The sequence below is a fragment of the Oncorhynchus keta genome, chromosome 18 (assembly GCF_023373465.1).
Source record: "Oncorhynchus keta strain PuntledgeMale-10-30-2019 chromosome 18, Oket_V2, whole genome shotgun sequence".
In the NCBI taxonomy this organism is placed as follows: Eukaryota; Metazoa; Chordata; class Actinopteri; order Salmoniformes; family Salmonidae; genus Oncorhynchus; species Oncorhynchus keta.
The window spans coordinates 9668219-9693327 of NC_068438.1; the positions used below are offsets into that span (position 1 = coordinate 9668219).

General features: G+C 46.5%; 2 protein-coding genes across 5 annotated transcripts in view; both read right to left on the reverse strand.

Annotated features, from left to right (window-relative positions):
• LOC118397211 (uncharacterized) overlaps positions 1-7627 on the reverse strand; it is a 30708-nt gene extending 23081 nt beyond the window's left edge. For both annotated transcript variants that reach the window (XM_035791751.2, XM_035791750.2), the window contains exon 1: positions 7479-7627. The gene's annotated coding sequence lies outside the window, so the exon portion shown is untranslated. The remainder of the gene's footprint in view (positions 1-7478) is intronic.
• Positions 7628-8167: 540 nt separating this feature from the next.
• The window catches only part of LOC118397212 (pleckstrin homology domain-containing family G member 3-like), a 65502-nt gene continuing 48560 nt past the window's right edge, over positions 8168-25109 (reverse strand). Inside the window, exons 6-15 of one of the 3 annotated variants that reach the window (XM_052467363.1) lie at positions 24829-24875; positions 23045-23195; positions 21539-21670; positions 21129-21311; positions 20806-20898; positions 20641-20727; positions 20423-20456; positions 20200-20277; positions 19753-19851; positions 18968-19156 (exon numbers count right to left, since the gene is read on the reverse strand). In XM_052467363.1, the coding sequence (XP_052323323.1) occupies positions 19098-19156; positions 19753-19851; positions 20200-20277; positions 20423-20456; positions 20641-20727; positions 20806-20898; positions 21129-21311; positions 21539-21670; positions 23045-23195; positions 24829-24875 (963 nt within the window). In that variant the 3' untranslated portion in view covers positions 18968-19097. Of the gene's footprint in view, positions 11917-15234; positions 16391-16685; positions 18301-18501; positions 18757-18952; positions 19157-19752; positions 19852-20199; positions 20278-20422; positions 20457-20640; positions 20728-20805; positions 20899-21128; positions 21312-21538; positions 21671-23044; positions 23196-24828; positions 24876-25109 lie in introns of those variants that run through there. The other 2 variants (XM_052467362.1, XM_052467360.1) reach the window with 2 other exon arrangements.

Below are 25109 nucleotides of genomic sequence, written 5' to 3' on the forward strand. Positions count from 1 at the left end.
CCTTGTTATTGTTATTTTATTATTTTTATTACTTTAGTTTATTTAGTAAATATTTTCTTAACTCTTATTTTTCTTTAAACTGCATTGTTGGTTAGGGGCTTGTAAATAAGCATTTCACGGTAAGGTCTACACAGTGGCGACCTGTCATTCAGGGCTGTTTTGAGCCCCACCTGTTTAGCAAAACTATGTACAGTACCAGTCAAAAGTTTGGACAAACCTACTCATTCCAGGATCTTTCTTTATTTTTACTATTTACTAATTTTTTAAATAATAGCGAAGACATCAAAACTATGAAATAAAACATGTGGAATCATGTAGTAAACAAAAAAGGGTTAAACAAATCAAAATATTTTTTATATTTGAGATTCTTCAAAGTAGCCACCCTTTGCCTTGATAACAGCTTTGCCCAATCTTGGCAAAAAAAGATAAAATAATTGTTGCCTGTTTGGACGTTGCAGGTGTTTCAGCCTAGCTCTGTGTTTTCTGTGGTGGTGAGGCAGCCAGCGGAAAATATGGGGCGTAGGGGTTGGTAGTGTTCTCTAGTTGTGCCGTGATTGCAGTGTTCTGTCACTCATGGGGACAATACATCACTGCAAAATCTACGGGGAGAGTTCGAAAATTCAAGCCCCTTTTGGCGCTGCCATAGAGTTACATTAGAAGTGTCCATCCAAGAAGGCTTAAGGTCATTGGCCACAGATAAAATTACGTCAAATCATGTTATATCTATTGTATGTCACGACATCCGCTGAAGTTGGCTCCCCTGCCTGTTTGGGTGGTGCTCGGCGGTCGTCGTCACCGTCCTACTAGCCACTACCGATCCCTTTTTCGTTTGTCTGTTGGTTTTGTCTTATTAGTTTCACCTGTGTGTATTTTAGTTTAATTTGCGTCCTTATATATAGTAGGTGTCCCGCCCTTGTTTTGTGCGGGATTGTTTTTTGTTACTCTGTCGTATGGTGGTTTTCGTATGTGTATTCTCCGGACTATTTGGTCCTGTGTTTGGGCTGGTCAATTGTATGCGCCCTGTATGTTGGCGTGACCGTTTTTTTGCGCCGGAGAATAAATTGATGATCTACTGAACCCTGCTCTCTGCGCCTGATTCCACCCACCACTCCTAGTATCCCGTGACAGAATCCCGCACCGACAATGGAATCAGCAGGAGCAGTCTCCTCTCCCATCGATGGAGGAGAGGGTCCTCCATCACACCAGCGTGCTTCACAGGATTGGTTCGGCCATGGACCAAATGATGGAGAGGATGGATCGATGGGAGAGGAGTGGCCAGCACCCCCTCCTTCAGCACCTCCTGTTCCTGCAACCACATCTGGCTCCGGGGCTCTTCGGCTGACGCTCCCACGGGAGTATGATGGAACGGCGGCTGGGTGTCAGGGTTTCCTTCTCTAACTGGAACTGTACCTGGCTACCGTGCGTCCTGCCCCTCCGGAGAGGAGAGTGTGAGCGCCCTTCGTCTCTTGTTTGACTGGGCAAGCCCTCGAGTGGGCCAACGCAGTGTGGAATGGTCCGGACTCTGCGAGGGATAATTACCCAGAGTTCACCTGCCGATTCCGAGCTGTGTTTGACCATCCACCAGAGGGTCGGGCAGCGGGTGAACGGTTGTTCCACCTGCGTCAGGAGACGAGGAGCGTACAGGACTTTGCCCTGGAGTTCAGGACCTTGGCCACAGGAGCAGGGTGGAACGACAGGGCCTTGATAGATCATTTCTGATGCAGTCTCAGGGAGGACGTCCGCAGGGAGCTAGCATGTCGGGACACCACCCTAACACTGGATGAACCCATTGACTTGGCTATCCGTCTCGACAACCTGCTGGCTGCCCGCGGGCGTCCGGATCAGGTCCTGTCGTTTCCACTTCCCAGCCCTCCTGCCCCTATCCCTATGGAGTTATGAGGGGCGGCTTCGAGGGGGACCGGAGGAGGAGTGTCCTCCTGCACCAGTTGTGGTCGGCGAGGGCACATGGCCGACCGGTGCTGGAGGAACTCGCCTGGGAGTCGGGAGGGCAGGCGGAGCACTACTCGATCACCCCAGGTGAGTAAGCACCAGACTCACCCAGAGCTTCCTGTCGGTCATATGTATGTGTTGACTTCTTCCCCTGGGTTTTTTCCCTCTCTACAGCATAAGGTGCTAGTCGATTCAGGCGCAGCCGGGAATTTCATGGATCGTGGGCTCGCGTTAAGGCGAGGGATTCCCCTGGTGTCGTTAGATCTACCTTTCCCCATGCACTCCTTAGATAGCCGATCATTAGGGTCAGGAATGGTTAGGGAGGCTACGGTACCGCTGGACATGGAAACGCAGGGGGATCATAAGGAGCAGATTAGTCTGTTCCGTGCTGGGCCGTGCTGTCCCAGCGCTCGGGCATGCCACCCAAGCTCCGCCAGTGTGCTTTCTTTTCGAGCAAGCTCGGTCCAGCGGAGCGAAACTATGACGTGGGTGACCGGGAGTTGTTAGCTGTAGTCAAGGCTCTGAAGGTTTGGAGACATTGGCTTGGGGGGGCGAAACACCCTTTTCTCATCTGGACTGACCATCGTAATCTCGAGTATGTCCGGGTAGCGAGGAGACTAAATCCACGTCAGGCTAGATGGGCCATGTTTTTCACCAGGTTTCGGTTTACCATCTCATACCGGCCAGGCTCCCAAAACACCAAAGCCGACGCGCTGTCCCGCCTCTATGATACCGAGGAGTGGTCCGTTGATCCAACTCCCATCATTCCACTGTCATGTCTCGTGGCACCGGTGGTATGGGAGGTGGAGATGGAGAGGGCCTCACGGTTAGAGCCGGCCCCCCCTAACTGTCCAGTGGGGACTCAGTACGTGCCGAGGGGGTCCGGGATAAGCTGAGAGGACAGTGCGGAGTCTTAGAGGGAGATACTGGTGGCCCACGCTGGCTAAAGACGTGATATTTTATGTTTCCTCCTGCTCAGTGTGTGCTCAGAGCAAGGCTCCTCGGCACCTGCCTAGAGGGGAGTTACAACCCCTCCCCGTTCCACAACGGCCGTAGACACACTTATCGGTGGACTTTCTTACCGATCTTCCCCCGTCCCAGGGAAGTACTACGATCCTGGTCGTTGTGGATCGGTTTTCTAAGTCCTGTTGTCTCATCCCGTTGCCCGGTCTCCCTACGGCCCTGCAGACTGCGGAGGCCTTGTTTACCCATGTCTTCCGGCACTATGGACTGGGGGTCTCGGTCAGCTTAACCTCAGGTTTTCACCCCGAGAGTAATGGGCAGGTGGAGCGTGTAAACCAGGATGTGGGTAGGTTTCTGCGGTCCTATTGCCGGGACCGGCCTGGTGAGTGGGCATGGTATGTTCCTTGGGCTGAACTCTCTCAGAACTCCCTACGCCATTCCTCTACTAACGTGTCCAACGTGTGTTGGGTTACCAGCCGGTCCTGGCTCCATGGCATCAGAGCCAGACCGAGGCTCCTGCGGTGGAGGAATGGGTACAGCGCTCCAAGGACACCTGGAAAGCCGCTCAGGATTCGCTAAGGTTAGCGGGAGAACGGCAGAAGAGGAGCGCTGACCAGCACCGCAGTGAGGCCCCCATGTTTGCACCGGGGGACAGGGTCTGGCTCTCGACCCGAAACCTGTCCCTCCGCCTACCCTGTCGGAAGCTGGGGCCGCAGTGTGTGGGGCCGTTCAAAGTCCTGAGGAGAATAAACGAGGTGTCTTCACAGTTACAACTTCCTAGGTATTACCGTATTAACCCCTCGTTTCATGTGTCTCTCCTCAGGCCGGTGATGGCTGGTCCCCTGCAAGAAGGTGAGGTGCCTGAGGTCCCTCCGCCCCCTCTGGACATCGAGGGGTCCCCGGCATACACGGTTCGGGGCATTCTGGATTCGAGACACCGGGTGGGGGGCCTACAGTACCTTGTGGACTGGGAGGGGTAGCATGGTGGTGGCAGCATCATGCTGTGGGGATGTCTGGATGGGGAGACTACTTAGGATTGAGGGAAAGGTGAACGGAGCAAAGTACAGAGAGATCCTCGATGGAAACCTGCTCCAGAGCGCTCAGGACCTCAGATTGGGGTGAAGGTTCACCTTCCAACAGGACAACGACCCTAAGCACACAGCCAAGACAACGGAGGAGTGGCTTTTGGACAAGTCTCTGAATGTCTTTGAGTGGCCCAGCCAGAGCCCGGACTTGAACCCGATCAAACATCTCTGGAGAGACCTGAAAATAGCTCTGCAGCGAAGCTTCCAATCCAATCTGACGTCGGAGTTTGAGAGGATATGCAGAGAAGAATGGGAGAAACTCCTCAAATACAGGTGTGTCAAGCTTGTAGTGTCATACCCAATAAGACTTGCAGCTGTAATCGCTGCCAAAGGTGCTTCAACAAAGTACTGAGTAAAGGGTCTGAATACTTATAATTTTACATGGGGTATTGTGTGTAGATTGATGAGGAAAAAAGCCTACTTAATCCATTTTATAATAAGGCTGTAACATAACAAAATGTGGAAACAGTCAAGGGGTCTGAATACTTTCTGAATGCACTTCTATAGTAGTTATATTGACTACGTCCATCCTAGCTCGCTCATTAATATCTTCATTGAAATTACGGATGGCCTCTTATTCGTGGAGACATTGTTAATGTTGTAAATTACTATTGTAGCTGGAAACGGCTGATTTTTACGTCACTGGCCTTCTAGGAGTCACTGAACTGGATCGTTACCACCAAGCCCGGACTGCCTTGTCTCATTACTTATACCTGGTTCCCATTTCCCCTGATTAGTATGTGCATATAGGTGCCCTCTGTCCCCCCCTTGTCCTTGTCGGTTATTGTTCCATGTCTGTTGGTCTTGTGAGCACCTGTGCTCTGTTTCGGTTTTAGTACTACGCGTTATTGTGCTCTTGTTATTACGGATCTCGCCCTGTGTATATATATTCGTTGTTTACACCTCGCTCTTTGCTTGGGTTACAGCCTTGTGTTATATTTTACTTGTTTGTTTTTGGCTTCGTCCCCGTCATATTCCATCTTGGATGAAGTAAATATTTCATATTCCTGCGTCTCCTATAATTTATACAACGTGACAGGGTCCTACAATTCTAAATCAAATAACTAAATTAATAAATAAACACATAACCATCTAATAATAAAACTGGCCCCATCTAATAAGCTGGGGCCAGTTGTACTGTTAGAGGGGCCAGTTACATGAGACGTTATTGTTGTCATATCGTTTTCTTCACTGCATTGCAGGCATTAGTTATGTAAAAATTATTTCATACTCCACATTTAGGGGGTCCAAAATTGTTGTCACAGGGGCACTTCTACCACTCAATACAATACACATTTATAACCGTCACCAGTCTTAATTTTCGCTGCATTAAATTACAGGTCACTCTTTATGTTAGCTAGCGGTTAACTGATTGCTAGCTAGCTACAGTAACATCAATCAGTGTTTGCAGCTATTTGAATTTGAGACAATGAGAGAAGCTAGCAATGCAATGTAGTGTTCCTTAGCTGGCAAGGTAACAGGGGGTTTGAGACTACCGTCTGAAAGGCACCCAATGCACGTAACAAACGTGAGGTTAATCCAGTCCAACAGTGGCACAGCCACGGCAGGACCAGGTGTCAACCTTGTTGCCAGCTGCACCAATATAGGGAGTACAGGAGAGGGCTCAGAACGCACCCTTGTGGGGCCTCAGTGTTGAGGATCAGCGGGGTGGAGATGTTGTTGCCTACCCTCACCACCCGGGGACCCCTAGGGGTCCACCTACCCTGTTTGAGAACCCCTGGTGTATAGTATGATATTTGTTATTTTGTTGAGTAGTTTTTAGTACATGACAGTACACTTACTAATTATTTATTTAAAATGGCATACTTTGTGTGACATACTTGTCCATAGCTGTTGTTTGAAGAGTTGAGAAACTGACTGAACAATAACTAAATATTTCTGAATTATATTTTGGTTGATTTGTTTGGGTTTTTCATTGAAGTAGTTCTCTCGCTTTTAGAACTGTACTTATTCGGAGCGTTTTTGTTCTTGTAAAGATGTTGTAATAGACTCGAACCAGTGGCACATATTTAATGACTATATAAATGAATGAGAAAAGTTAAATAAAAAGGTCCGTTCAACGCGGAGAGACCAACTTTGTGATGGTTCTCAATGGAGATTCTTTGAGATGAGATCGCACCACGTTCATTGTATTTATGAAAACTGCACCCATACAGTGTACAGTATCATTACCACCTACTGGCCTTTTTTGGTATTGCTGATTGTAAATACAAATAATTGCAAACATACTGGACTGATAAGGAACACTGCTATAACTATTTTTAGTATGAGTATTATAATGATTTAAACATTTGAACAAGTTGGGACAACCCTTCAGTTAACTACTGTACCTATCAACTATCCAGTAGTAGTAATTATGGTTCCTCAATATACATTTAACATATTACAAAGTAGGCTGTGTTATAGCACGCCTTTTGGTGTCCCCCTCAGGAATTGCTCTTGAGAAAAGGTCATGTCATTGTCCCCTCCAAAATTGATATCAGATTTTCGCCCCTGGTGCCAGAGCGCAGAATAACTGGAATTAGAACTGGAATAACGCAGAATAACTGGAAATAACTGGAATTTACGAACGCGCAACACCCGTTGAATATGACATTTGTCAGTAAAAACGTCACCAAAAAAACGTAGCCTAATTAAATTGTTGGCAAGCTCAGGGTCAGAACGTCCAGGTCAACCCTACTACCGCGTGAGTGTCCAGTGTCAGCGTGCGCTCTGAACCCCCCGAGAGCGAAGCGAACTGACACTCTGAAAAGGCTCTGAATTTACGAGCACACCCTGGCACTTCAGAGGGAATTTATAAACACCAAACCTGACTTGGGAGCAAAATGATGTTATAATGAAATTGGCATGATGTAACAGTAGTGTACTAGGCAGGGAGGGGCGCGTCGCCCCTAACACAGTCATTCAACATATTACTACTTTATAAAAAAAATATAAAACGTGTTTTATTTATCTTAAGGCTTTCCTGCTTGTATGTTTTTTTCAACATTTCAAAAAATGTGATACATTTACCACAACATCGTTTTGCTGAAATATCTCTAGAAGTTGTGAAGACATGATAATCGGCCCTAAATTGTAGTAGTGAAGAAAATCGATTTTCTGAGATCTTCCCGCAGCTTAGAAGCTAATATGATAGGTAAGCAATGATAGGTAAGCAATGTCAGACACGGTCGTTATTGCACTTTGAACAGTCACCTGAACGCGTGTGCAAAACCAGGGCTAAAATAAACACCATAGGATTCATGAAATCTATTTTACGGGAAATTATTGCCTAGTTAAATACATCAAAAATGTGAATTTCATACAGCCTAGCCTACTGTAAAATGACGTCAACGCGCGATTTATGCAAAGAAGATTGTTCCGTTTTTTCTGCGGCACTTGGGATAGGTACTCAAAAGAAATACAACATTATTCTCTATTTCAGTAGGCTACTGGTTCACACATATGGCGGTAACTTACCCGGACATGGTAAATCAGCTTGAAAGACTACTGAAGTTTGCACCGTTTGTAGGTACAAAGTGAAAACAAAAGTAATTCCGCCAAGAAGCAGATGACTTGACCTAGGATACTTTAAAATCCACAGTTGAAGTTCAAATTGTGTAGCTAATATCTGTAATATATGTACTGCAACAAAATCCTGAAATTTCAAATGCTCAGTTACACCCAAGAGTGTAGCCTAGAGAGTCCAACCCGAACACAACCCCAGTTCTTTATTAGTGATGTGCAGTTCGCGAACGATTTGTTCTTTTTGAACGCTACTTTTTATACTGACTCGAGAGTCACGAATCATTTTTCTCATTGAATCGTTCATTTTAGTCGTTCGTTTGACCTACTGTACGTGATTAATTCTACAGCGGGATTAATGACTCAAATTAACGAAATGAGTCGAAAGATTTGTTATTTTGACTGAACGAGTAGAAAAGATCAGAGTCAGTAAAAACTTTCTTTACTATTATTCATAATCATTCACCCACTTCCGATCGACCTTGACACAGGCACGACGACCACGTCCAGGGAACTATTTTCCTTCGGAAAAGTAGACATGGAAAAATTGGCATTCAGTGTTAATAACTATGTTCTCCAGGATATTGACTAATCAATAATAATAGGTATACTTGGAAGATTTATACAGGAGACAGACAACATCAAAGGGTCTTTAATATTTTTATTATTATTGGAGTACAAATAACTGAAATACACATAAGTAATAGACACAGTAGTTGTTTTTTGAGTCTTTTGACCACAGGAGCTCACACAATTTCCAAACTGATATTTAAATACGGTACTTAAAAAAGTCGCTAGGTCTATACTATCAAAATGTGACATAGTAGCCTGAAGACACTGTGTTGTACAGCAATAAAAATGCATGTGAATGACTCACAACATTAATTTCCTTGCACTTTGTTTTCCCTGAAATTTGTTGCCCTTATTTTCCCTTATTTTCAGCTCTTATGTAATCAAATAAATCATATTTAGTATGATTTAGTATTTATGCTGCAGTAGTTTGTGTCGGGGGGCTAGGGTCAGTTTGTTATATCTGGAGTACTTCTCCTGTCCTATTCGGTGTCCTGTGTGAATCTAAGTGTGCGTTATCTAATTCTCTCCTTCTTTCTTTCTCTCTCTCGGAGGACCTGAGCCCTAGGACTATGCCCCAGGACTACCTGACATGATGACTCCTTGCTGTCCCCAGTCCACCTGGCCATGCTGCTGCTCCAGTTTCAACTGTTCTGCCTTACTATTATTCGACCATGCTGGTCATTTATGAACATTTGAACATCTTGGCCATGTTCTGTTATAATCTCCACCCGGCACAGCCAGAAGAGGACGGGCCACCCCACATATGCTCTCTCTAATTCTCTCTTTCTTTCTCTCTCTCGGAGGACCTGAGCCCTAGGACCGTGCCCCAGGACTACCTGACATGATGACTCCTTGCTGTCCCCGTTCCACCTGACTGTGCTGCTGCTCCAGTTTCAACTGTTCTGCCTTGTTATTATTCGACCATGCTGGTCATTTATGAACATTTGAACATCTTGGCCATGTTCTGTTATAATCTCCACCCGGCACAGCCAGAAGAGGACTGGCCACCCCACATAGCCTGGTTCCTCTCTAGGTTTCTTCCTAGGTTTTGGCCTTTCTAGGGAGTTTTTCCTAGCCACCGTGCTTCTACACCTGCATTGCTTGCTGTTTGGGGTTTTAGGCTGGGTTTCTGTACAGCACTTTGAGATATCAGCTGATGTACGAAGGGCTATATAAATAAATTTGATTTGATTTGATATCTTTTTGAATCACTGATAAAACTATACAGGTTAGAACACATAGCGTCATGATTTAGTGTGAAATAAAACCTACCTTCACAGATACGTCTTAACTGCACACACAGCTGAGGACATTGTGCAAAATAAAGACATACAATTAAGTGCCAGAAATGCAGACAAAATAAGACTACTTCATAAATAAAAGAAAAATCATTGACAGTTTTGACCATGACAGCCACAAGCACAAACACAGGAGTTTGGTACACAATACATTGTTTTTTGTTTAACAGAATAAACCAAATTTATTTTGAAAGAACAAACAAGAACAAAAAGACTAATAAAAACAACACCGGGAAAAACTCATTTGTCTGTGGGTTCAGTCAGTGTCCTGTTGGACAGTGATGTAGGTGGCCGGACGATGGTTCGTGGAGTTGGTTGCAGAATCCCTGACATTGTCAGATTGTCATCTGGAAGAACAGGTGATTCAGTCTACTGTCCAATTAAGTCTAATGTAATTCATTACGTTATGACCTGGAGTTTTATCTCATAGGTTTCCTATGAACACCACTGTTTCAGGGTAAAGTGCCTATTTAGACTTTCACTGAGGCATAAGGCATCTTGGAGGAGGTCGCCCAGTTGCAGCCCCTCACAGCCTCTTGCAGTTCTGGGGAACAGGGAGGGTGAGGTTGCAGGCATTGATGCTGACCCTCCGTCTGCCCTGGCTGTCTACCACAGGGGCTAAGGTCTGGCTCAAGCTCACCTGGGTGTTGCTGAAGGAAGTGATTCGCCCACTGCCAGCAATCTGCAGGTTCACAGTGGTAGCATAGCTAGTCTTTAGAGTCCTTCTGGCTGCCTGCATTGAGGAGGCGTCCTCTGGCTTTGGCTCACTCCTGTGAGGGCACTGGATGGGTGCTCCCATGTCTGGGGCTGGGGAGGCCCGAGGCACATAGGCACAGATCAGGCGGCTCCGGCTACTGTCCTCCCCAAGGTCTGGGTCACCCCACTCATCCTGAGGCCAGACAGGGGAAGTCGGAGCGCTCCGGTCAGGGCTGTCTCCACTGTCATACTTGGTCAGGAGTTCTCGTACGTCGGGCCAGGCAATGCTGGTGAAGTGTTGCCCACCGTGGTTGCTCTTCCCAGGGACCAGTCTGACAGGGGACAAGGTGCAGGGGCTGAGGCAGGATGGGGAGCCACTGTTGGAGCCGCTGTAGGAGTCACTGTTAGAGTAGGATCCCGCTCGGGGACTCATCAGCCCAGATTCCTGCTGCGCACCCGCCGCCCTGCGCCTTCCACTCTCTACCCATGACCTTCTCCCATTCCTGACTGGGCTGGGTGGTCGGTCAGCCAGGCTGAGGAAGGGCAGGCTGCTCCCCTTGGTCCTCCGCAGGTTCTGAGAAGGGGTTGGAGAGCATGAGGAGAAACCAGATGGGGGAGGGGAGGTGGTGCTGTAGCTTCTCTGAATGGAGGGGGAGGGGGATAAGCCACTTCTCCATGTGGGTGAGACTATGGAGGAGGAAGGGAATGCCAATTTGGCATGCCGCGGCTGAGGAGCGGCGACTCCCCACACATTGGCAGGAACCCCGATGGGCGGAGGGGAGGTAATACGAGGGGAGGTGATGCCTGAGGAGCAGGCTGAGGAGGTCCTGGGGAGCTCCAGGGAGAGGCCCAGGTGGTTGAAGGGGCTAGCCCCTCCTGCCCGGGTGCTTCTAGGGTTGGGGGGCTTGTTCATCAGAGGGCCTGTATGATTCTGGACAGGGGGTGGGGAGCAGATCCTGCTGAATGGAGATGGGGAGGGAGAGGGGGACTGCACTCGTGAGCTGGGCTCCGAGGCAGAGAAGGGCCTTGCCACTCTGTTGGAAGTGTGAGCAGAACCATTCCAGTGAGAATCAGGGGGATGGGGTATACTATTGGTACTCGCTAACGGTGGCTTCCGGTGATTCACGGCCAATCCTCCGTTAGTGGTGTTGTTGTTGTTGTTGTTGCTATTTCCATTCAAACCAATATGACGTGGTTGGGCTAGGGCAACAGGCCTGGGCCGGGGGGAGGCAGAGGAAGAGGCGGTGTGATGCAGGCTGACTGGGGGGGCTGGGGGGACTGAGTGCTGGCTGCGGTATGGTGGGGGGGACAGGGCTGGGGATGGGGATGCGCATGGGCTGGAGCGAAGTGAAGTAGACCGGAGTGGGGAAGGGGGACTCAGAGGGGGGCCACTAGGCCCAGAGGTGAGTTTGGGGGAGGGAGACCTCATCCTGAGTGGGGATGCAGTGGGAGCGGGAGCCAGAGGGGCTGGACTACCTGGGGAAGGGGTGGCCTGGTCCTGGAGACGAGCGTTGTTCTTGGCCAGACTCTGGCTGATGGACTGGCTGATGCAGAAGGCGGCCAGGGACTTGGTCAAGGCAGAAGGGCTAGGAGAGGAGCAGGGGAGTCCCCTGATTGGAGAGGAAGAGCGATGGTGGAGACTGGGGCTGAAGGCGGAGGGGGGCTTGGCATCCATGGGATGGCCGATACCTGGAGGCAGGGTGGCGGATCTCTCCAGTGAAGACTGGGAGGAAGGCTGTCTGATGGGGGACAACCCAGAGGCATGGATGGATGGGGCTGAAGGATCCTGGCCTGGCTCTCTGGACTTCAGTGTAGCAGGTGGTAGTCTATAACCAAAGGAAAGAGAAGAGGAAATGAATAGACAATTAATCAGTCCCTCCAGGATTCTGAGCATTTTTGATCAAAATCAACAATTTCACACATAATTTTTCGAGGGCTTGCAATTTTGACCAATCACTGTACTATATCCACATTAAACAGCCAAATCATCACAGTATTATCTCATAAAACTGACCCATCAGCACAGTACAAAAAGAGGGCTCGGAATTTCAACCAATCACTGCATAATATGGTTCAATCAAGCCACACGTCAAAAAAAAAAAAATCCTCATCATTGAAATTGAATTAGACTAAATCATCAAATTTGACTAAATCACTGCATATTGCCATGCAAAATATCACATAAAATCCCTGCGAAATCCTGGAGGGACTGATTAATGCCACAACACTGGCTTGAGGAGAAGCAGGATTGAGAGGAGAGGACTGCAGGCAGCGATGGCTCAGTCTTGTGAATATAAACTACTTTGACAGTCCGTGTGTACTTTTATTTATACAATTCAGCTCTTAGCAGTGATGTACACTAAATAAAACTAAACAATTTATATATTTATTATTATACAGCAAAACAGGAACTGTGGATAAGTTTACCACTCGATATAACCTCTAAAGCTGTGGACATTCAGGGGCCTTTTCACATACTTTGCATCGCCAGTGCCTTCAGAAAGTATTCACACCCCTTGAATTTTTTCATATTATGTAGTGTTACAGCATGAATTTAAAATGGATTACATTTAGATTTTATGACACTGGCCTAAACACAATACCCCATAATGTCAAAGTAGAATGATGCTTTTAGAAATGTTTACAAATTAATACATTTTTTAAAGCTGAAATGTCTTGAGTTAATAAGTATTCATCCTCTTTGTTATGGCAAGCCTGAATAAGTTCAGAAGTAAACGTCACATAATAAGTTGCATGGACTCTGTGTACAATAATAGTGTTTAACATGACTACCTCATATCTGTACCCCACACATTGAATGATCTGTAAGGTCTCTCAGTCTCTCAGTAAATTTCAAACACAGATTCAACCAGAAAGACCAGGGAGGTTCTTCAATGCCTCACAAAGAATGGCACCCATTGGTAGGTGGATTTTTTAAAAAGCAGACATTGAATATGCCTTTGAGCATGGTGAAGTTAATTACACTTTGAATGGTGTATCAATACACCCCAGTCACTACAAAGATACAGGTGTAGTTCCTAACTCAGTTGCCGGAGAGGAAAGAAACCGCTCTGGGATTTCACCATGAGGCCAATGGGGATTTTAAAACAGTTACAGAGTTTATTGGCTGTGATAGAAGAAAACTGAGGATGGATCACCAACATTGTAGTTACTTCACAATTACTAACCTAAATGACAGAGTGAAAAGAAGGAAGTGTGTACAGAATAAAAAATATTCCAAAACATGCATCCTGTTTACAATTTTTGAAAAAAAAATGGCTTAAAAATCAATGGCAATACTTGAAAATGGCTGTCTAGCCATGATCAACAACCAACTTGACAGAGTCTGAATAAATTAAAAAAGAATAATTAGCAAATATTGTACAATCCAGGTGTGCAAAGCTCTTAGAGACTGACCCAGAAAGACTCACAGCTGTAATAGCTGGCAAAGATGATTATAACATGTATTGACTCAGGGGTGTGAATACTTACAGTATCAGTCAAAAGTTTGGACACACCTACTCATTCCAGGGTTTTTCTTTATTTGTACTATTTTCTACATTGTAGAATTATAGAAGACATCAAAACGATGTAATAACACATATGGAATCATGTAGTAACCAAAAAAGTGTTAAATAAATCAAAATATCTGTTATATTTGAGATTCTCCACCCTTTGCCTTGATGACAGCTTTGCCCACTCTTGGCATTCTCTGAACCAGCTTCATGAAGTAGTCATCTGTAATGCATTTTAATTAACAGGTGTGCCTTGTTAAAAGTTAATTTGTGGAAATTCTTTCCTTCTTAATGCGTTTGAACCATTTAGAACCATTTAGATTTTTTTTTAAAGTGCAGTTGCAAAAACCATCAAGCGCCATGATGAAACTGGCTGTCATGAGGACCATCACAGGAAAGGAAGACCCAGAGTTACCTCTGCTGCAGAGGATAAGTTCATTAGAGTTACCAGCCTCAGAAATTGCTGCCCAAATAAATGCTTCACAGAGTTCAAGTAACAGACACATCTAAATATCAACTGTTCAGAGGATACTGTGTGAATCAGGCCTTCATTGTCAAATTGCTGCAAAGAAACCATTACTAAAGGACATCAATAAGAAGGAGAGACTTGCTTGGGCCAAGAAACACGAGCAATGGACATTAGACAGGTGGAAATCTGTCCTTTGGTCTGATGATTCCGAATTTGAGATTTTTGGTTCCGCTGTGTCTTTGTGCGATGCAGAGTAGGTGAGCGGATGATCTCCGCATGTGTGGTTCCCACCGTGAAGCATGGAGGAGGTGTGATGGTGTGGGGGTGCTTTGCTTGTGACACTGTCAGTGATTTATTTAGAATTCAAGGCACACTTAACCAGCATGGCTACCACAGCATTCTGCAGCGATACGCCCTCCCACCTGGTTTGTGCTTAGTGGGACTATCAGGACAATGACCCAACACACCTCCAGTCTGTGTAAGAGCTATTGGACCAAGAAGGAGAATGATGGAGTGCTGCATCGGATGACCTGGCCTCCACAATCACCTGACCTCAACCCAATTGAGATGGTTTGGGATGAGTTGGACCGCAGAGTAAAGGAAAATGCAGTCGACAAATGCTCAGCATATGTGGGAACTCCTTTAAGACTGTTGGTTGAGAGAATGCCAAGAGTGTGCAAAGCTGTCATCAATGCAAAGATTGGCTACTTTAAAGAATCTAACATTTTAAATATATTTGGATTTGTTAAATACCTTTTTGGTAACTACATGATTCCATATGTGTCGTTTCATAGTTTTGATGTCTTCACTATTATTCTACAATGTAGAAAATATAAAAATATAATGCATATAGCATTTCACTGAAATGTTTCCTTTCCATCTCCTCTGTGAATAACAATGTACTGTCTTATCTTATTCATGGAATTTCTTTAAGAACTCCTAGTCAAGAAACAGGAAAAAGTCTCTGCACTCTTCCAGTCAGATGTAAATTTCTTTAATGTTTCTCCAGTTTTGCTTTTTTCCTCCAGCACCTTCACAAATCGGTTTTGGGTGTGTGGTAGATTCTGCTTATTATCTACAAGAGCTCTTTGTGGAAGAATTAAGCAATAGACCGGTGAAATTGTGTTACTACTGTACTATTAGGCTATTAAATACTGTACCTTTGGCTGGGGAGTGTGGCATTGTTTGATCCATTCCAATTGATAGGAAGACTCCTTCTACCCATGCTCGTGGGCAGGTGCAGGTTGGGTGGTCTTTGGCTGGTGAACTTAGGCAGACATTCAGAGGACTGCACCCCTGGTGGAGGTATAGGCGCCGGGCTTTGGAGCGATGACCACGGATGGGGAACCATGCCCCCCTCTTTTTCTTTGGAATCCTCTGGGACTTGACTCTCCTTGACTCTCTGACCAGATGTATGTGTTGCTTGCATGGGTTCAGTCATAGGTGACTGAGTGGGATGCCGCACGAAGGGGTTTGACCCCTCAGTTAGTCCAGAGATGGACCTCTGTTGTGTGGGAGACGTGTCGGAGCTGTGAGGGGAAATCTTTGACGATGCAGACGAAACATCCCGATCATCTAGAGTGGCATCTCGTGGTTTCTCTTTGGTGGATTCAGCTTCACATTGATGACCAGGGACCACCTGGGGTGAACTCCCTCTCTCAGCCCCACTGGCCACATAAGGCGACATTATCTTGGTGTTTAAATTGTCTTCGTCTGGCTTCACCAACTGGCCTGTCTCTGGTTCAGTTGGAGCCTGCTGTTGGATGGTCTTCATCAGTTCCTCTGCAGCGCCAATCCCTGGAGACCTGTCCTTGTTCCCACATGGGCCTGCTAAAGAGGTTGCTGTCCCCAGAGAAGGATCTTCCCTGATAGAGTACAGATGATGTCCTTTCTGCTCTGCCTGAGTCCTGCTGAGATTCACAGACATCTCTGGGGTCCCTGGATGACCATCAGCTGGAACCTCAATCCTTACCCCTTGGATGGGGCCTTCCTGGACTGGGAAGCCCTTCTTGGAGTGAGGCCTCTGCATCTCAGCTTCTGAGATGACTTCCTCAGACTGGTTCTTCATAAGCTTCCCCTCCACAGCAGTCGTCACTACCTCCTCAGGCCCAACCTGAGGGTTTTTTGGTGGGGTGGTCAGAGGGGAGGAGGGTGGAGGGGTAATGGACGTGGATCCCAGGTTGGAAACATTGTCCCTGGGTCCGGCCAGGACGTAGCTATTCTCCTGCTGGCGGTAGGTGGGGGACAGCTGTTCACTGACAAGGACGTGGCCAAAAAGCTGGGGTTCTGAGGAGACTGAAGTAATCTCCTGGCAACCTGTAAATCCCACAAAAAACATCCCAAACATTGTCATTCACTGATACACAATATGGAGGCTTTACATGTCATGTTTTATTCGTAGTGTTTCCTAACTAACTTTATAAAGGCTTTACTTTCACTATCAAACATGGTAAATCACAGTTTATAAGTGTTATTCTATTATTAATAGTGTTCACTAACACAAATTCAGTGAAAATGAAACAATAAGACACCAACAAGTCTTCACATTTCATCACTACTACACTATTAAATCAAATCATAGCCGTTCCGAAAGGATGTTAAAGGTACTGACCAGTGGAATGGCTCTGAGCTCTCTTTACTGTAATCTTCTCCCCATGATGCTGCTGTGGCGGCTGGGCCTGAGGAGGGACACTGTGCCTGGTGGTGCCGGTCCACGGTGCACGACCCACACACACCCTCTTGTGGTGAAGAGGCACCTTCATGATGCTGGCCTTGGCGCTGTACATGCGAGCCAGCATTTGAACCTTACTGAGGATCCTCTCCGAGTTCTCCACCAAACATGGATCACCGGGGCTGGCCTCGAACAGGCCTATACCTGCCACGTCTGCGACCGCTGCCCCCTCGTACAGGGTCCGGCTGGAGGACACCATCTTACAGTGGCGGGACCAGCGGCCCACCTTGATCTGGCTGGGTAGGCCCTCTAGGTTCCCAGTGAGGGAGCTCCTGTCTCTGATTCTACCCCACCCAGCCTGGGACACGGTCTTACTGTCGTGGAAGTGGCCTGTAAGTGGAGGGACAGTGGAGTCTTTCTGGGCCTCTTTAGGTTCTGAGTCCAGATCACTTGGACTTGGTCCGTGGCCGTTGATTACTTGTTGGTCTTCTGTGATCACTTTGGCTGCTTCATCACTGCCTGAGGGCTCTTTGTTTATGTCTGTTAACTCTGTACTAACAGCGGCTCCTACTTTCTCTTTCTCTTTCCACTCCTTCATCAACTCTTTGTAGGGGAGGAGCTCGCTCCCTGGCTCAAACCTGCTACATTCCTCCACAGCAGGCTCACCCTGACCTGGTTCCTGGTTGTGATCTTCCTGGGAACCAGCAGCATAAGTGGAGGAACAGTCTGGACTGAGGGCTCCCTCTCCCTGGTCAGGCAGCTCTAACTCAGGCTCTGGTTCTGCCCCCCCATCGGAGCGCCCGCTCTCCGAGTCACACAAGCTGTCCTGGTGGCCAAAGACAGCAAAGCGGGACACAGAGTCTTTGACCAGGCCCGTGGGGATGATGAGGGAGAAGCTGTTTCTCCTGGGGGTGGGGCTGCTGTCACTTTCTCCTGCTTCTCCTGCCTCGGCCTCAGCTGCCTCGTAGTAGCTGCGGATCTTCTCGATGATCTGCCTGTCGGACTTGGTGAGCTGGGTCTCTTTCTTGGGCGCCAGATTGCTCTGTACAGTGTCTTCTGGGACGTAGAGATGAGAGATTGGAGCTTCTGAGGGTTTGTCCTCGTTGGGGAGGTCAAAGCAGAGTTCTTTCTCCCTCTCCCTTTTGTCAGGGAGGCTTACAGGAGAGAGAGGTGTCGCGGTTTTGTCCGTTTGCTCGTCCTCCACCTCTGATGCAGTTCTTTCCTCAACTGTCTCGGTTTCTTTGGCTGATGTGCTCTCCTCCTGAGGCATCTCCTCTTTGACATCAGATGGCAAAGGTGAAGACTCTCCACCTTCACAACCTCCCTCCTCTGAGGACTCACTGGACAGATGGGGTGGAAGAGTTTGGTCTTCCATTTTGGTTCTGCTCCCCTCCAGTTGCACTGTTATCTCCTCTGGACTATTGGGATGTGGGTCTTGCGACTTGTAAGTATCCTCTGTAGGGGAAGGCTGTGGCTGGTCATTTCCTTGCTGAGCAACTGGACATGGAGGTGGCTCAGTTGTTTGGTCCTCCAGAGACTCATCCAGGGGTGAATCCTGTGGAAAGACAGAAACAAAAACAAAAGTCGTACACGGCAATATGTACACGGTAGAGTAATGCAGCACTAACTCAGGAAGGAATTGATAGCTCATAAAACTACACACTAATGTCTAGTGACTAGACAAGTTGCACAGGTTGCTTCAAATCCATGGCAACTGTTTAACAATGTGTGAATTGTGAAAGACAATATAGCCCACCCATACTATGTCATGCTTGAGTTCGGCCATTCCCTCTCGCACGCGGCTCTGGTTAATGAACTGCATGATCTCCTCGGTGATGGAGAGGGTGGGCGGGAGGCTCAGGGGGGATAGATCCTCATCTTCCAGGCCCAGGCAGGGGTCCGACCGCTCTGCCTCAGCTTCCACCTCCATCACAGAGGAGGCCAGGGTTTTGGTGCTGCCTGAGTATCCCAGGCTATCTGCCCCAGGACACAGTTCCCCCTCGCTGCCAGCCTATGGAGATGGACATGCGTATAAACACGGAGACGGATAATGTCAGAAAGGGAGGGTGTCACTCAGTCACATTTCTAAAGCCAACAAGGCATTGCTCATAGTAATTATTTCCAATGAGATATCATTTGATGATTAATTTATGTGTACAACAGTTGTGTGGGTGGTTAAGTCTGGAACAAGTCTGAATCAAGCTTACCTTTGAAGAGACTGGAGTCAATGAGACGATAGGAATGGTTTGTGGGAAAAAAACAAATGCGTGTTTACTTTCCATTAAAAACATACCAAATCTTTCAGCCCCGACTGACCGAGGCACTACCAGGAAACAAGATAACAAAAATCCTTTAAGAAGCATTCTCACCACTCTCACCATGAAATGCTGTTTCGAAGTCTTTAGTTGGAGCTGGAAAGAAACACCCATAAGCATCCAGGAATTAGTCATTTCCAATAATTACATTTATGCATTTACATTTCTTAGCTAACTGTACGTTTAGTCCAAGTAATGTGCCGTAGGTGATTCCTCTCTGGGCCCTTGTTCATAAAGCGTCTCAGGATCAGGTGCAACTTGTCCATGTCATCCTGTTAATGATTCAGTACTGGGGCGGCAGGTAGCCTAGTGGTTAGAGCTTTGGGCCAGTAACTGAAAGGATGCTAGATTGAATCCCTGAGCTGACAAGGTAACAATATGTCGTTCTGCCCTAGTAGGAGGCAGTTAACCCACTGTTCCCCGGTATCATTTGTTCATAACTGACTTAAATAAAGGTTCAATATAAAAATGTAAAAAACAAATATAATCTAAAAGGCTAAACTGATACTTCAACAGCACTTCTGCTTTGAGACTCTTTATGAATGTGGACCCTGTTCTATAGACATGAAGTCTCACCAGACTGCCTGCTGAGTAGGAATGCTGATCTTGGATCTGTCCATATAATCTTATTCATTATGATCTAAAAGGCTAAACTGAGGCTAAATCAGCACTCCTACTCTAAGAAGTCTCACCAGACTGCCTCCTGCCGCGGCGGTAGGACAGGTTCCCCTCCAGAAGCAGGGGAAGGCTCTTCTTGGCCTTCTCTGGGGTGTAGATGAACTCTGGGGGCTCTGGACACACACACACACACACACACACACACACACACACACACACACACACACACACACACACACACACACACACACACACACACACACACACACACACACACACACACACACACACACACACACACACGCATTCAGTTAATTCGCAAACACAGACCAGACAGACATATGGCAAAAGGCCTTTGTTATTTGCTAGATTTATGACAAAAAAGAAGCCATTACTTTGGGGTTTGAACTTTGGGGTTTGAACGTGATTAAAACCAGTAAAGATATCCAACAGAAAATAAAAGTGGGTCACACACAAATGAGGTACTAGGTGCATTACAGGTAAGAATGACTTGTTCTGACCTGATTGGCGTCTTCCTCGATGGTATTCATTGCATCTTGGAGATGACTTTTTAAAATGATCCTGATCAAACTGAGGAGCTGTGAAATAGAAATGGCAAGTTACTGAGTTGTGCATGACCGTAAACTGTGCACGGTTGGTGTCAAATTCAATTCAATTTACAATGTAAATTGAAAGTGAAAAGTGTAGGTGTGTGAAAGTATGATGGTTTGAAATGAAACTCACATTGACAGAAGTTGTCACCGAGTACCTGCCTTGCCTGAAAAATACATGTATGGTATTTCAATGATTCAATGACTTGCGACAGTGTTTGCATTAACTTTAAATAACCATGAGGTGGCAGCACAACCTAACAGAGGGAATGCAATATTCTCAGTTTCAGTGTTATATTTGGCTGAAAAGTATTGCCGTTTATATCGGCAGCATTGACCGTATTGTCTCACCTTCTGGGGTAGAGAGGCAAGATGGTTCTCCACTATCAGTCTCTTGAGGTAGTGCAGCCAAAGGCGTTTCTCCTCCTGGTTTTTGGTCTGTAACATGAGTAGGAGGGTAGTTTAGGTACACTGGTCTGACACAATACAATGTCCTGTCCTTTGGTTTACTCATACCTGTACAATGTGCTGCTGTTTGGGGATGGTCTGATCGGACACCTTAAAACACAGGGGGTCCTTCATGGTTTCTACCAGAAGTAGATTACAGCACTGAATGGAGAGAAGGGTGGAGAGATGAGGGAAAGGAGAGAGTGAAATATGAGAGGAAAGGCAGTGGAGTGTAAATAAGGGTATCAGTACACGATAAAGAATCAAGCGACAAAGGAAAACATTTCACTTTTTTGATTGGTGTAGGCGTCATCTCTATTGATACATGCCCATGGCATTTACAGAAACACAATAATCTGATCGATTCATTCCGGTGTCCGCGAGTCACTCACAAATATATGGGTGCTGTAGATGAAAAGCTCCAGCCTCTTTTTAGCGATAAGCAGCATCTTGTCGAAGAGGAAGAATGCCCTCTCCTTCTTGACCCGTTGGACCCTGAAGGAGCCCTCCAACACCAGCTCCCCAAAGCCATTCAGGTCTGGACCTGTCCAGTTGGTCAACAAGCTCTCAATCTCCTGCCAGAGCCAAAAGAAAAGCAGTGTTTGTGTTGACCAAAGGTTGACCTCTAACCTTCAAAAACAGATGTAGTGGAGACTGACATGTCCAAAGACCTCCGTGACCTCTAACCTCTTTTGACTTTTAACCTCTGACCTCTACAGCCAGTTCAGAGTCATGGATAACACATACAGTAGTTTCCTCAGAACTGCTGTAGTGAGTGACTGGGCAGAGTGGTGGTCCATACCTGCAGCCTGACGGCGTGCTCCTGCTTCCTCTTCATGTCATTGATGTACCAGGCCACAGCTGTCATGGTGATGATGGCATCCTCCACCACCTCGTAGCCAGGGTCACTTTTATCAAAGTGTTTGGCCAGCTCCTGCCACACGGGGGTGATAGTGAGGTTAGACTTCTATTAGGGTTGGTATAACGAGAAAGAGGTAGCTGCAGCCCAATACGGCGACCACAGAACGAACGAGTGGGTGTGTCGAAACCAGGCAACTAACGTACAGCGAGAGTTTGAACTTCTGTTCTGAAGTCAGAGGACGAGTCTGAGTTGTATTTCAGTGTTTAGTTTTTTAAAATTAAAAGTACTGATGATGGGTGTATTGTTGCTTGTATGCGATGTACATGTGTTCTTACCATGACCGTCACCCTAATATTGGCTACTAGGTATCTACTTCCAACAGCGTTGCGGGACAGTAGTGCTTGGCAAGGAGAGAGCGAAGGACACTGTGTCCCAGTGTTGTTGCAGACTGTATGTACCAAAGCGACATCGAGGTGGTTTTCAATATTAGTTATTTCTTGTGTAGTCAGCTTTCCAACTTATAAAATCATGGGAGGGAAAAATTGCTACGTTATCTACCGCCTGAGAAGACACCCGCCAGTGGGACGCAACTCTGGTCGGCAATCACCTCGATACAACACAGGTGCTCCGGTTTGCCATGTTCGCTACCGCCGGCGACATTGGATACAGCTTCCCAGTGGGAAGCACCTCAGGTCGTCAAGCAGCTCCATACAACACCGGTGCGTTAGCCAATGAGGGGATCGATTCCAATAAGCCTAAATTCAAATATATATTTTATGGGAAAAATAGATGTTTCTGGATGATGCACCATGCTGCCTTGTTGACAACATGACAGAGTGGCACAGATTATTGTTCTCATCACAAGGCAATGGGGCCATAGACCAGCTCAGGGACAGTAGTACTTGGCTCAGGTTTATGGAACTCCCTCATTTGTACTGGTTTATCGACTTTGACATGAGCTGATTCACTTTCCATAAACCCACTCCTTTCGACACACCCACTTGCCATATCGGGCTGCAGCTACCCATACTTGAGAATAACCACCACAGAGGTGGGCTTGGAGAGAGAATAGTTGATATAGCCTCGGTAGTTGATCAGTGTCCAAACACAGCTAGTTATAAATGCCATGAGTTGAGAGTCTGCGTGACTTGGGGGCTTTCGTTTAATGATAGGTTCCTTGTTTCATTTCACAGCATCTCGATGCTTTATTTACTCGCTAGCTGCACCGCTGGTCTGCTGAGTATCACACACTAATAAAGGCAAGGAGCGCAGAGTAAGAAACAGGGTGCTTTGGATTGAAGGGAAACTCAGTCTACAACGGGCCCTGTACCATTCCTCTAAAGGGTTTATACATATAGTCGTATTCTCTGAATAAGTTTGACATTGATAGTGTTGGATCAGTATCATCGTATTGTCTCTCTGACCCAGGCCATGACCCATACTGACCTGCAACAGGAGGTGGTACTTGAGGATCCTCTGCACTGGCTTCAGAAGGTAGGTCTCCAGGGGCAGGGAGTGGCACAGGATGGTCTGCCTCTCCTGGAAGAAGCCCACCAGGCTCTTGTTCTTCATGCAGTCCCTCAGAACAGCCACCGAGCTGGGGAAAGAGATCCAGGAGGAGAGGGGGTGGAGGTTGTTGGTGGAAGAGGGGGGTTCACAGTAAGACTCATCAGTTGGCTCATTGCTATGCCAGACAGCACTTCATGGTGAAGTGTACAGTAATGTGTTCAGCATATGCCTCCGGTCCCCCCTTCAGAGGGGCCTCTTTTTTTTGTCTGAACGCAACTATTTACATATAGTAAAACATTCTGCCGTAGTCCCCTTGCTGTCCGACTGGGATGTCTTTCTCAGACAAAAGCTCTGATATCTGCTAACAGCACATCTCGGTCTGAGCTACGAACTGGTCTTTGTAAGACCATCACTGGATGAATGCACATACTGCAGCTCACGTACATGGTCAGTGCACCATCCATGTCACATAACACATATAATTATGACAGACACACGAAAGGCTGTTTACACGGAGCATGTGGAACACCGCATCGTCATGGTGACGGGCAGCGATCCAGTCCTATTCAAACATCTGCCAGTCAATTTGTAGTGGCCCGTGGGATTAGAATTGATGGGCCGTGAAAGGTGCCGCCTCTAAAATGCTTGTGATGGGTTTGTGTTTTACACGCACAATACACTGTGAGTTCGCCTGTTTGACCAGTGACCTCGGTCATTAAATCAGTCACTATAGTCTTTCATTGGAGGAACCTATTTTGACGGTTTCACTTGTCGTTCCCGACCACTGAGGAGTTCAAATAGATCTATTCAAGACGCTGAGTACGGTTGCATGCGCACAATAATGTGATTATTGTAGATAGTCAGGTTAATCTAAGAGTTTGTTTAAAACGTTTGCCTGCTTGCAAGTAGAATGATTTCCCTAATAATCCTGTTTACATGGACACACCTGAAATCAGGTTGCCTGATGGTGATTTTGATAAATGCAGAAAATCGGCAGTCACAACGAACGTTCTACCACAGTGACCATGTTATTTTTGCAAAGACTTTTTGATTCTGAGTTTGTACACTTGAATGTGAAAACTATTGAGAAGATGCATACTTTCAGTTTTTCCGAACTCACTTAAGAGGGAGGCTTGCGCTTCCCGGTGCTGGCACATGTGCAGATCAAATACACAGCTGGAACGCCGACTAATCATTTGAAAGATTGCTCAGAAAAACGGGTGTTTTAAGATAAACACAGCAAAGGGGTTTACATGAGGTTTACATGAGTAATGTTACACTCAACCTTCTGCCATAGTTTAATATCACATTTTCTGTGTGCATGTAAACTCACTTAATGACCATCCAAAATCATTTCCCTTTCACTCATGTCTCTCTATAAAGGATGGTGATTACAACTGTACTCTCCCCCCATCATCATATACAATTGTGTATTTATACCACTGTAACAGTTTCAATTGTGTATTTATACCACTGTAACAATTTCAAATGTGTATTTTGAACTTCACTTGTCCACTGTGTTTAACTCATTACATTCTAGCATTCCCAGGTCCCTTCACAATAGCTATCATTCAAGGATCTAGGTCAAATGACAGTGCACACCAGTACAGGGGTGTGTGTGTGTGTGTGTGTGTGTGTGTGTGTGTGTGTGTGTGTGTGTGTGTGTGTGTGTGTGTGTGTGTGTGTGTGTGTGTGTGTGTGTGTGTGTGTGTGTGACTTACTTGGGGTAGTTCATACAGTAGAGGGTATATATGTCGAAGGCTTCGCTCTAAACAAGAGGGAGAGAAAATAAACAGATGGCAGAGAAGAGAGACGTGTGAGAAAGACCAGAGACACGGAGCTTTGGTCTCCATGTTCACTCTGCCACAAACCCCCCTATGGTTGTGTGACAGCTCTCCTCGCATGCGGATCATTCTCCAGGTCTCACTCAGAAATAAATACTTTGTTTTTATCTCCTTACAAAACCCCATTCCCCGACTTGTGTAAACATGTATTCTCATCC